The sequence below is a fragment of the Colias philodice genome, chromosome 25 (assembly GCF_061535455.1).
Source record: "Colias philodice isolate Cphi_HAF_F1 chromosome 25, ilColPhil1 Martin Lab GWU primary, whole genome shotgun sequence".
Classification (NCBI taxonomy): Eukaryota; Metazoa; Arthropoda; class Insecta; order Lepidoptera; family Pieridae; genus Colias; species Colias philodice.
This window is the reverse complement of record NC_143110.1, coordinates 718,889-732,865: the sequence shown is the minus strand read 5'-3', so window position 1 is coordinate 732,865 and position 13,977 is coordinate 718,889. Positions and strand designations below refer to the sequence as shown.

The 13,977-nt window shown below is 35.7% G+C and overlaps 1 protein-coding gene across 1 annotated transcript in view; it reads right to left on the bottom strand.

The window, feature by feature from the left end:
- px (MAP7 domain-containing protein plexus) overlaps nucleotides 1-13,977 on the bottom strand; it is a 116,972-nt gene that overhangs the window by 52,396 nt on the left and 50,599 nt on the right. The window contains exons 4-6 of the mRNA XM_089711034.1: nucleotides 7,273-7,430; nucleotides 6,355-6,506; nucleotides 3,114-3,285 (exon numbers count right to left, since the gene is read on the bottom strand). Of these exons, the coding sequence (XP_089567160.1) occupies nucleotides 3,114-3,285; nucleotides 6,355-6,506; nucleotides 7,273-7,430 (482 nt within the window). The remainder of the gene's footprint in view (nucleotides 1-3,113; nucleotides 3,286-6,354; nucleotides 6,507-7,272; nucleotides 7,431-13,977) is intronic.

Below are 13,977 nucleotides of genomic sequence, written 5' to 3'. Positions count from 1 at the left end.
TTCAAATTTTGAACACTTATCAAGGTCCGATGACAATACAATAATATCATAAATTTATCCTGATAAGGATCGCCAGGATCAGCTTAAAACATATGTTTGTATGTAACCAATTCTCCTTTCGATTCGATTTAGACCCACTATAAACCGACGGATTTAATTTAAATTTTGTATACTTATAAAAACCCGGTAACAATACAATAATTTCATGAATTTATCTTTTTATCCTGTTTAGTTTTTCAAACTATATTTAATTTTCTATCAACTGCAATGAGTGAAAACTAACATTATGACGTCACACGCGCTCGGGTGACGCTTCGGGAGTTGTCGGCGTGTCTTCGGTACTGGATTCAAAGACTAATTTTTATTTTGAAATAACTTTTGAATTATTGCAAAAAAAATAAAAATAAAAACAATTTTGTTATAAAACTAATATATAATCTTTCCATTTATCACAAAAAAAAATTTAATTCAAATACTCAATTGGATACGGAATCTTGTTCGAATCGGGCAAAAGACGGAACCCTCGATTTAAGTTTTAACTCAAATTCTACAATAATTTGTCTCTGCAAAGAGAAACAGATATTGTTACGAGCGAACGTTCACTTGCGCCCCGCGTCGTTCCTCGCACGTTCCAACGAGGGGTCTCACTCAAATCGAGCAAATTACAACACACTCAATTTCAGTTGAAAGACAATAACTTGTATGAAATTTTCGAAAATGTTGGAATTAAAACATTTTTTCGTATTATTTATTGCTCTCTCACGTTTTACTTTTAATCTAAACAACCTGTTATTATTTATATCAAAGTTTATAACAACGAAGTTTCGCTCTACTCAACGCTAGATGGCGCTATAACCAATATCTAAACTTCTCAATCACATAATCAATGTCATAAAAATCAAATGAAATGTTTATTATGGATACATAAAAAGAAAATATTAAAATATATGCTACAATAGGCCTGCCACTCAATGTAATACACTGATCAAAACATTTTTTCCTAAAACACATCATAACATAATCCCCCCCCCCCCCCCCACAACGTTCTAAAACACCTTGAAACGTGGAAAATACCGGCGTTACATCCGTTTCGCGGCAGATACGCGTTGACACGACCCGACCCGACCCCGGTATCGGTATCGGTTGAGCTATCGCCTGTTAACTTCTCCCGCTAATTAACTTTTAATTAGCGCCATTGTCAACTTTATTGTGGGGTGCAGTCATTTTATGTGCACCCGGTTATGTAAACCATTTAAAAATACATACACAGATAAACTATTTTTTTATGGATTGAACAAATAAAAAAAAAGTTAAAAATAGAAGTTTCATCATCATTTTTTAATGTCATATTTATAGTAAGCGTTGTAGATACGTATGTTGTACAGTAGAGCAATGAATGGAATGCTTAAAAAAGTAGAGTAGTAGACTGGTGTAGTCACATATGTAGAACGATACCCGTACCCAGCATTGTTAGAACATTCATTGTAATTAACACCTTATTTCACGGCAATAATGTTCAAAGTTGTTTTGTATAGCTCATTAGGAAACTCTGCCTAATACACGCATTGGCAGAGTGTTGTTACGGATACTTTTTAAGCGTGATTGGAAATCTAATTGTTTATTGTTCGTCACCATCAAATTTATTGTACGCTGATTATCACATTCTACACGTTTAAAATATTATGAAAACATCTTGTGTTTATCTGTCTGTATCATGACCGCACATCATGCCTATGCTACAAAAGGTGTGTCACAATTCTAATTTAATAAATAATTTTTGTCATTTCTTCAATTTTTCAATAAAATTTCAAGATGATCAAAGCAAATTATTTAAGTTAATATTATGCTATAGTTTTGTTATTATTGTGCCATTAAGGAAGGTGGACCCCAAAATACAGGCTGTCCTAGTTTGGGGTCCAAATGTTACATGTTTGTACCTAACCCACAAATTGATCAATAAATGATTTTTATTTTTATTTTATTTTAAATCGTTCAATTTATTACTCCTGTAAATAAAATCGAGCAAATAAACTCATCGTAGAATTTGATAATTAAAGTCGTGTCATTTCCACGATTTTATAAAATATGATGATTTTGATATGATTACAAATTATGAACTCGTCTTGCCTTTACTGTGATAAAACTACTGAAAGGCAAGCCTTTTTGAAATTAACAAGACAATGTCAATAGCAATTCCTATTTATTATGTCGACAAGACTCAGCTGTATCAAAAATTTTGATATTGTTTCCGTACTGTTTGTTTTTCTGTTTACTGTGGCGTACGCCGTGTATAGAGCAGTATACAGTTATGCAGAATGGTGTAGCGTAGTTTAGGGGAATGTACCAGGTGAAAGGTAAGACGTCAGACGAATTTAGACAGGAGCTTCTACTCATAAGACTGAACAACTTTTGTTCTACAACTTTGCTGAATTCGTAGAAAAAAAAGTCCAATTTTTCTTTATATGATAGCGAATCAGCTGACCGATTTCCATACAAAGTCCAAATTTTTTTCTACGAATTTAGCAAAGTTGTAGAACAAAAGTTGTTCAGTTTCATGAGAAGAAGCTCCTGTCAAAATGCGTCTGACGTCTTACCAGTCACCCTGTATAATAATCCACAGCGACGTAAAGCGGTGTATAGTCGTATAGATTGTAGTAGAGCAATTTGAGCGGTGTAGAGCGGTGCGTAGCGCGGTGTAGAGACACGTAGACAGGGTTACAATGGTGTTGAGTCGCATATAGAGCGGTGTATATGACTATACAACTATTCAGAGCGGTATATCACGGTGTATAGCCGTATAAAGAGCGGTATATGGTTGTATAGAGCGGTATATATTCATGTAGAGCCGCATATAGAGCGATATATAGCCGCGTAGAGCCACATATAGAACTGTATAAGTGTATAGTGTATACAGCCGCGAATAGAGCGTTGTAAAGCCGCGGTACAGCGGTAAACAGCCGTGTAGACTGTAGAGCCGCTCGTGTAGAGCCGTGTATACAGTCGTGTGGAACCGTGTATACAGTCGTGTGGAACCGTGTATACAGTCGCGTAGAGCCGTGTATAGAGCGATGCAGTCATGTAGAGCGACAAAGAGCCAAGTAGAGCGCACTCACACACTTGTCCTTGGGCTCCTTGGTGTGCAGGTTGACGAGCGCGCCGCGCCGCAGCTCGTCGCCGCACACGTAGCACACCTCCGTCATGCAGTTCTTGTCCGGCATCGACAGGTCCAGGATGTCGCGGTCCGAGCTCGAGTTCGAGTTGCCCGAGTACACGGACACTGTCGATCTGGAACGTGACAAGTTTTTGGTTTAAAAATTAACACATAAAACTGAAAGAATAGAATAAATTCGATCGCTCTGGCGGGTCACGAGTGGCTGAATTGGTCAGGCATCCGCCCCGGAATGGCGCGAAAGGATGCGGGTTCGAGTCAGGTTAAAGGTCAGAAAGTCCAGCCGATCCAGAGATTGGCCAGACAAACAGATAGACAGACAAAAATTGCAAAAATTTCTATATACTTTGGCATGTGTACCGTGTATATGTTACAGTCAAAACCCTGAACCAGTCAATATCCTTATTGACGGTTATTAAGCTTATTGACTAAGGGCGTCGGTTAATATCCTTATATAAAATCAATCAATCAATCAATCTGATCAATCTGATCAATCAATCTGATCAATCAATAATCGATCAATCAATAATCGATCAATCAATAATCGATCAATCAATAATCGATCAATCAATAACCGATCAATCAATAATCGATCAATCAATAATCGATCAATCAATAATCGATCAATCAATAATCGATCAATCAATAATCGATCAATCAATAATCGATCAATCAATAATCGATCAATCAATAATCGATCAATCAATAATCGATCAATCAATAATCGATCAATCAATCAATAATCGATCAATCAATAATCGATCAATCAATCAATAATCGATCAATCAATCAATAATCGATCAATCAATCAATAATCGATCAATCGATAATCGATCGATCGATTATCGATCGATCGATAATCGACCAATCGATAATCGATCAATCGATAATCGATCAATCGATAATCGACCAATCGATAATCGATCAATCGATAATCGATCAATCGATAATCGATCAATCAATAATCGATCTGATCAATAATCGATCAATCAATAATCGATCAATCAATAATCGATCAATCAATAACCGATCAATCAATAATCGATCAATCAATAATCGATCAATCAATAATCGATCAATCAATAATCGATCAATCAATAATCGATCAATCAATAATCGATCAATCAATAATCGATCAATCAATAATCGATCAATCGATCAATCAATAATCGATCTGATCAATAATCGATCAATCAATAATCGATCAATCAATAATCGATCAATCAATAACCGATCAATCAATAATCGATCAATCAATAATCGATCAATCAATAATCGATCAATCAATAATCGATCAATCAATAATCGATCAATAATCGATCAATCAATAATCGATCAATCAATAATCGATCAATCAATAATCGATCAATCAATAACCGATCAATCAATAATCGATCAATCAATAATCGATCAATCAATAATCGATCAATCAATAATCGATCAATCAATAATCGATCAATCAATAATCGATCAATCAATAATCGATCAATCAATAATCGATCAATCAATAATCGATCAATCAATAATCGATCAATCAATAATCGATCAATCAATAATCGATCAATCAATCAATAATCGATCAATCAATCAATAATCGATCAATCGATAATCGACCAATCGATAATCGACCAATCGATAATCGATCAATCGATAATCGATCAATCGATAATCGACCAATCGATAATCGATCAATCGATAATCGATCAATCGATAATCGACCAATCGATAATCGATCAATCGATAATCGATCAATCGATAATCGATCAATCAATAATCGATCTGATCAATAATCGATCAATCAATAATCGATCAATCAATAACCGATCAATCAATAATCGATCAATCAATAATCGATCAATCAATAATCGATCAATCAATAATCGATCAATCAATAATCGATCAATCAATAATCGATCAATCGATCAATCAATAATCGATCTGATCAATAATCGATCAATCAATAATCGATCAATCAATAATCGATCAATCAATAACCGATCAATCAATAATCGATCAATCAATAATCGATCAATCAATAATCGATCAATCAATAATCGATCAATCAATAATCAATCAATAATCGATCAATCAATAATCGATCAATCAATAATCAATCAATCAATAATCGATCAATCAATAATCGATCAATCAATAATCGATCAATCAATCAATAATCGATCAATCAATAATCGACCAATCAATAATCGACCAATCAATAATCGATCAATCAATAATCGATCAATCAATAATCGATCAATCAATAATCGATCAATCAATAATCGATCAATCAAAAATCGATCAATCAATAATCGATCAATCAATAATCGATCAATCAATCAATAATCGATCAATCGATAATCGATCAATCGATAATCGATCAATCGATAATCGATCAATCGATAATCGACCAATCAATAATCGATCAATCAATAATAGATCAATCAATAATCGATCAATCAATCAATAATCGATCAATCAATAATCGATCAATCAATAATCGATCAATCGATCAATAATCGATCAATCAATCAATAATCGATCAATCGATAATCGATCAATCGATAATCGATCAATAATCGATCAATCAATCAATAATCGATCAATCAATAATCGATCAATCAATAATCGATCAATCAATAATCGATCTGATCAATCGATCTGATCAATCCATCAATCAATCAATCAATCCATCCATCAATCAATCAATCCATCAATCAATCAATCAATCAATCAACTGGCACTCGAGGTCGAGGCCTGCCGCGGCAAAGCCATCGCTGTGCCGCGGCCGGTTGGAGTGGGGGATGTTAGGTTTTTTCGTTACGGAATTTTTACATTCGGTCGCCGCGCTCAAAGTCTGAGATAAAAGCTATGCAATAGCTTAATTAGTCTTATCTATAGACTCAAAACTCAAACTCAAACATTTATTTATTCAATTTAGACTTTTGAAACGTCATTACATATTTTTAACATTTACCACCGATTCGGAAAGCAGTATCCACGGAGAAGAACCGGCAAGAAACTCCATAGTTGCTCTTTTAATCATATGTCAGTTTTACAATTTAATTTTACAAAATACATATGCAACATCATATATTATCGTAATATGCCAAAGAACTGTCCTGTGGTTGCGAGTTTGCGACAACCCTCCATGGGTTTTTATCGTGCATATATATGTCGGGTCTCACCTGACAGCGTCCAGGTAGCCCGCGGGCTCGCTGGCGGCGGAGTGCTGCGAGCCGACCGATATTACGGACGGGTCGCGCGCGCGCAGGTCCAGCACGCCGCCCTCCTCCTCGCCCGTGGTACCGGCCCCACCGACCCCGGGTGTGTATCGTGCCTGGAAGTGTGCGTGTACAAATGTTATGTAACTTGAATGATAAGGTAAAAATGTATGTATCGCCGCCACATAGTAAAAACAAAAAAGTGCGTGTGTGCCAATCACCGAGCCTTACTCCATAACGTGACGGTATTTCCATGGCGCTTCTTTGTAATTAAAAGCTTAAAAAATGCAAAGACTTGCATAACCTAAGCCACCTTCAGTTTGTCAAAGTTAGACAAATTTTCAAATGGTACAGACTGAATTTAGTGTCTTCCAGTTGCGCCCATTTAAATTTTACTTGACTGAGCCGTTTCGAACTTTTTGTAGGCAATTTCGCTACTGTTCGTATACTGTGTACTGTGGTCTATTATTATTAGAGACGTTTCGAACCTTTTTGTAGGAAATTTCGCTACTGTTCGTATACTGTGTACTGTGGTCTGTGATTATTTGAGCCCTTTCGAACGTTTTGTATGCAATTACGCTACTGTTCGTATACTGTGTATACCTACTGTGACTGTGCCCATTTAAATTTTATTTGAGTGACCCATTTCGAACGTTTTGTAGGCAATTTCGCTACTGTTCGTATACTGTGTACTGTGGTCTGTGATTATTTGAGCCCTTTCGAACGTTTTGTATGCAATTACGCTACTGTTCGTATACTGTGTGTACCTACTGTGACTGTGCCCATTTAAATTTTATTTGAGTGACCCATTTCGAACGTTTTATAGACAATTTCGCTACTGTTCCTATACTGTGTGTTTACCTACTGTGACCAAGTACTCACCCGGACATTCCCCGGATACTTGGCGTCCTTCTTCGGCGACTGGGGACGGGGAAGGTCGGGCGCGCGTGCCGGTGGCGGCGGCTCCTCCCGCGGCGCGCCCTCCGCGCCCAGCCCCAGCACCTGCGCCGCGTACTCGCCCTGGAACGACATGTCCGCGCCTGGAAACATACCCGGTCGGATGTTATACATGGTAAATAAAATAAAATAAATATTTCGGAACAATTTTCACACACGGCACCATCTGATCCCATACTAAGCTTTCGCTTGTGTTATGGAAACCAGATGGCTGATAAACATGCGTATAGCAAACATCTATGTTCATTACACAAATATTTGCACCGGGTGGGAATCGAACCCACGACCAGTGGCAGAAGGCAGGGTCACTACCAACCAAGCCAACCGGTCAGCAAATGGTACTTTTTTAAATAAAATATATTCTTATGACATATAAAACACATTGACATTTGACACACAAACTCTCTCTCCCTCTCCCGAACACTACTACTACGCATACTTATTTATATTTCAATAAAGAATGTAAAAATTACGATTGAAAAATAACATTTCTTTGCAGCTCTACTATTATAGTTCTATATCAATAAAAATTGCAAGAAATTGTTTAAAAATTATTTTTTACAACTCCTTGCAATTGTTAAAAAAATGTCTCAAATAATATGGCACCGAGCTGCCCCTTGCAACATGCACTTAGAACATCAATAGGACCATATCAAGTGGATCATATAGATATAGGTACAAATAAGTCGGGATAGTGATTGGTACCTACTTTATATTCGTCAAGCCGAGCTGCTTTCTTTATAAAGGCGACATACTATTGTCGAAGGCGTCAAAGAAAACTCAAATCTCTATCACACAACACCAAACATCCGTTCAAACGATCAAACATCCAAATAAATAGGTCATTACACATAATTATCGCGTTAACAAAGGCGAAGCGTCGCGGGTCACGGCCGCGCGGCGGATGGGTGAAAGTGAACAGCTGATAGCGCGCACACAGACGCGGCGAGACGCACACACGCACTGTTACGGCAGTCTAAGTTTGTGTTTGGTAATGTATGCAGGCATGTTTAGCTAGTGTTGAAGCATGTTGGAGATGGGTAAGAGAACTACATAGTTTGATTTTTCATATTGTAAGCTGTAGCGTGTTGACTAATACCTTTAAAGATTTAATTTATAAATGGGCGATTAAGGATTACTAATTCAATTGCTTCTATCAATCAGATATTCTGTATTGTTAAATTTATATTAATGCTTGAACAAAATTTGCAAATAGATAAATAACATGACTGTTCCCCGTATCATCATGCTAGAGTTTTTTTTTAATTCATTCTGATTTCTGCTATCTGGCTCTAAACCTGAACCCGCACCCTCTAACTCAATATGCCTAAACATCAACCACTGCACAAACCAGATCAATGAGGGCACAAAAACACGTCCCTCGTCAATACCAAGCACACATAATTCGCTATCAACAATAAATACAATCATTAAATTAGCATAAACATTTAGTCTAGAATCTATGCGCGAACCGGTTCGAACCGGTACACAGCTGTGACTAACGCCGCGCCATCGCTGCCCACTTACGATATCTGCCAAATTGTTTGTGTACATACGGAGTAATGAATTAAACAAATGCGTTTACTGTTTATTCAATAAGACTGCGTGAAAATTGCAAGTTTTTCTATGTTGCTACGTTTTAAAATAAATTGCCACTCGGGCACTCGATAGATTCCGAAAGTATCTATATACTTCCGAATATACTTAGACGTAGGTACCTTCATTGAGGACAACCTAATATTATGTAGTTTGTATTTATAATTATATCTAATCTTGTTGACATTCTTATAAAATTTAAGGTTACTCTAACAACATAACTTATGATTCAAATATATTTATTACTTACATCAAAAAATTTTCACGCTTAATCGACACACAACCTTACAAATCATACTTTTCCATTTATATTTAAATCGAATATGAATTATGAACATAATATTATGTAAATATTAAATAATTCAAATGCGATATTTAACAACACAATAACAATTGACGTTATTACAATAATACATGCCATTTGATACCTATGTATGTTACGTTTTATACCAAGTAAGCTAACACTGCAATAATAATTTTCCCATGAAAATTATGAATAGCATACAATAAACGAGCGTTTGATACGGTTTAGTTTTCAATGTATTGCAAAAAACTTCAAAGAAAACCATAAAGTATCATATAACTTATAACCGGAATATATTTTTTTCGTACCTACTGAAATCAAATAACGCTGTGTTTTTGTTTCTTTATTTTTACTCTAGTATTTCACTGTGACTGCTATTACATTTATTTCAAACAACGCTGAGTTACGCAGGCTATAAATAATAAGCGAATATACAGTTTTTTATGCCATTTCATTCATTTTCTTAATAGCTAAAAATTTATGTACAAAATTCATGAGGCGATAAGTTCGCCGGGTCAAGGTATACGACATTTGAATTAAAATTTCAATTTAAGTCCAACAGATGGACTTTCCCTATGTCTCTCAGGGCAAGCAACTATGTAGTAGAAAGAAGAAAGAGAGAATGATGTAGCCCTTATCAGCTAGCTTTCCCGATTGTATCTTTCGTAATTTCTCTTATAAAATTCTCTTATTAATTCTCTTATTAAAAACTCGTTTATAAGTTATGGCTTCCTATGATATCAACATTATTTGAAAGAATAAAAGAAAGGATTAAACACGTCACGCCGCGGGTGAAAGCTTGTATTGTGTAAACGGAACATCACATCGCCCGCCTCGCTCATAACAAACGTTTGTTTGTTTAAATAAAAAGCTGCTAAGCGCGAGCCGAGTCATAGTATGAAACGTTCCGTAGAATTTTCCGCAAATTTCTAAATTCTTTGGAAAACCGTCTCCTTTCATATTCCCTTCAAAAGAAACTTTTCATCAAGACCATAAGTATGTACCTACCTATGTAAGAGTAAAAAAATGTTCGCCTTTTTTCTATAAGTAAACGAAAATCAATCCCAAAATCAATTCTTATCATTTTTTTTTTATTCAAATATTAAAAACGTGGTTTTCATGTATCGTGCACGGTACTCTAATCATGTAATAACACAAACGTCTGTTTACACTGAAATCCGTGGATTTCTTTCAACTGTTTCGCATTGATAGCACTGTGTTTACAAACATTGTAATGTCGGCGTGCTATATACCTAACTAGTATGTAACTAACTACATGAAATCTTCAATTAATGTTGGTTGACGTTTTTGCATTTTGTAAAGATTTCATAGCATTATTTCTCTACCGAGGAGAATGAAAAGCATACATATTTAGTAAATTATAATTTTTAATATTTGAAGCTTAAACTTTCATTCAAATAGACTTCTTTGGAGAGATGTTAGTGAACTTAGCAGATCATTTTTAGCAGATCAAAAAAAAAATGTGAGTTCTTATCGCGTGCAGTTGAGTTCTACAGTTCCTGATACTTTTTAGAAATAGTTCTGGCGTTTTTACCTTAAAAAACGACATTTGAAAAAATGATCTGCCAACTTCCCGTAGCAGATCATTTTTAGCAGATCAAAAAAAAATGTGAGTTCTTATCGCGTGCAGTTGAGTTCTACAGTTCCTGATACTTTTTAGAAATAGTTCTGGCGTTTTTACCTTAAAAAACGACATTTGAAAAAATGATCTGCCAACTTCCCGTAGTAGATAATTTTTAGCAGATCAAAAAAAATGTGAGTTCTTATCGCGTGCAGTTGAGTTCTACAGTTCCTGATACTTTTTAGAAATACTCGCGTAAAATGAAACACTAGAAAATTTATTTATGTCATATTTCATCACGCCGTAGCACCATGCCGTAGCATCACGCCGTAGTATCATGCCGTAGCATCATGCCGTAGCTTCATGCCGTAGCATCATGCCGTAGCATCATGCCGTAGCATCATGCCGTAGCATCATGTCGTAGCATCGCGCCGTAGCATTACGCCGTAGCATCACGCCGTAGCATCATGCCGTAGCATCACGCCGTAGCATCATGCCGTAGCATCACACCGTAGCATCACACCGTAGCATCACGCCGTAGCATCACGCCGTAACACATGCCGTAGCATTACGCCGTAGCATCACGCCGTAGCATCACAGCGTAGCATCACGCCGTAGCATCACGTCGTAGCATCACGTCGTAGCATCACGTCGTAGCATCACGTCGTAGCATTACGTCTTAGCATCACGTTAAGCCGGGTCCAGGTCGGGTTTTTTCAAATGTCGTTTGTTAAGGTAAAAACGCCAGAACTATTTCTAAAAAGTATCAGGAACTGTAGAACTCAACTGCACGCGATAAGAACTCACTTTTTTTTTTGATCTGCTAAAAATGATCTGCTACGGGAAGTTGGCAGATCATTTTTTTAAATGTCGTTTTTTAAGGTAAAAACGCCAGAACTATTTCTAAAAAGTATCAGGAACTGTAGAACTCAACTGCACGCGATAAGAACTCACATTTTTTTTTTGATCTGCTAAAAATGATCTGGTAAGTTCACTAACATTTTGGAGAGCTCTCTTTAACATTTTCAATCAGTGTAGAAATTAAAAATTTACATTTATTTTTTACTTGCAAAACTTTCTTATAATCTCGTCAAACTATACAGAAATTATTGAGCAAATCAATTGGATATGACTGACTATATTAAATTTAATAGCTACAGAGTTCAGACGTTCATTAAATATCCCTGTTCCCTTACGGGGCAGATGTAGTTATTTCACATCTGTTTTACTCGTAAATTTTCTTTAGCTATAATGAATCTTGCAGTATCCTAAGAGGTCGAAGTTTTTTTTTTTTAGTAAGTATATAAATATTTATTTATCCTCTATTCATAGATATTTATTTCTCTATTTGTTCTCATTAAATGTGGTAATACAAAAACGTGTTAAAAAGAATTAAGTACACGAAAAAAGTATGAGTTATTTTTATTATTAGCCGCGACATATTTATGAAATTATTGTTGGAACGTGTTGAGAACAACATAAATTGCCACATTCGTGACCATAGTTATAAATACTTCAAGTAAATTTTCTTAAGAAATATGTATTAAACACTCATTATAAATTAAATAAAACATAATACAGCACAGGCATTATACTTTTAGAAGCCGGATTCTAAATAAAGGGTGGCTAATTATTATTTATTTCATAAATAAAAATGAAACCCGTTTCGCGTTGTCACGGCATCATGTGTGAACGGCTGAACCGATTTCGATAATTTTTTTTTATTATATTCCTTGAAGTACGAGTATGATTCTTATGTAGATAAAACGTAAATATGTACCACGGGCGGAGCCGGGGCGGACCGCTAGTTATTTCATAAATAACAATAATTATACTATAATACCTACCTATGTTTATATAAGTAGCGGTTCGCCCGTGGTAAATGTTTACGTTTTCTCTCCATAAGAATTAAGAACCATTTTCGTACTTGAATTAATACATATTATAAAAAAATAATTAACGAAATCGATTCAGCCGTTCTCGAGTTATACGCTTACCAACACAACACATTTTGCGATTCATTTTTATTTTGTAGAAGTATGTTTAAGTTAATCTAAAAAAAATATCCAAGGCGCAATATTCTATATCACACCACCCTTTAAACAATATCATATTAATTAAATTCGTATCAATTCAATCATCTCATAGACATGCAAACAGACGTATAAAATTTTCAAACAAAAAAAAACCGTAGACTCGATCGTCCTGTCTCCACTGCATGTTTTATTCATGGTGTCTCGTTACCCTGGCCGCGGAACAAGATGCCATGATTAATGAGATATACTATATCTGCGTTTATTGATAGATATGTACAAATTAATCCCTATTTACTTTGGACAGGGTATCACGCGAACAGCTGGACCGATTTCGCTAATACTTTTCTTTATTGAACAGCTGGACCGATTTCGCTAATACTTTTCTGTTGTCAGAATGGTTGCAAAGAAAAAAAAACAAGACCGTCAAAACCTTAAATCTACATCTGAATAGTCTGAGATGAGAGCTATTTTACATTTACGTATACGAATCACAACTCAATAAGAAGCAAAAATACTTTTACCATATTGAAAACATACCTCATAAAGATTCATTACACACTCATAATACCAATATGTAATATCAATGTCCTTCACAAAACATAAATATAGAAATAAACCGATAAACCGATCACCCTCCTCCGTGACGCCACGCGCCACAAAAAGAGGAAATTATCCACCCTGTACATAGGTAGACGCCAAAAATTACGTACCTACACCGATATACCTAAAAAATATTCTAGGCACGCGAATACGTGTGAAATAACGAGGCTCAATAAGAGATAAAAATATTTTGGTGTAGGGTGGGTAGTGGCCACCGTCCCCCCTAGGCGGGTGTCGTTTAGATATTGAAATTCTGTTAAAATCGATCCCCAGTCCACACTCAGATATCGCCGAATATTTTTTTCATCTAGACGGAATTTAATTTTCTCTCTAACGTTTATCATATTAGCGTTTTATGATTCAATCTTGTTTGAGATGTGTAATGTTTTTAGAGTGAATTTTATTTAGGTTGCTTTTGCGACATAGATGTGAATGTGAACGTTATTTTTAATAGGTTTTTATAGCCTGTATAATAAGCTGAATAAAATATGTAGCTGTTAATAAAATACGAC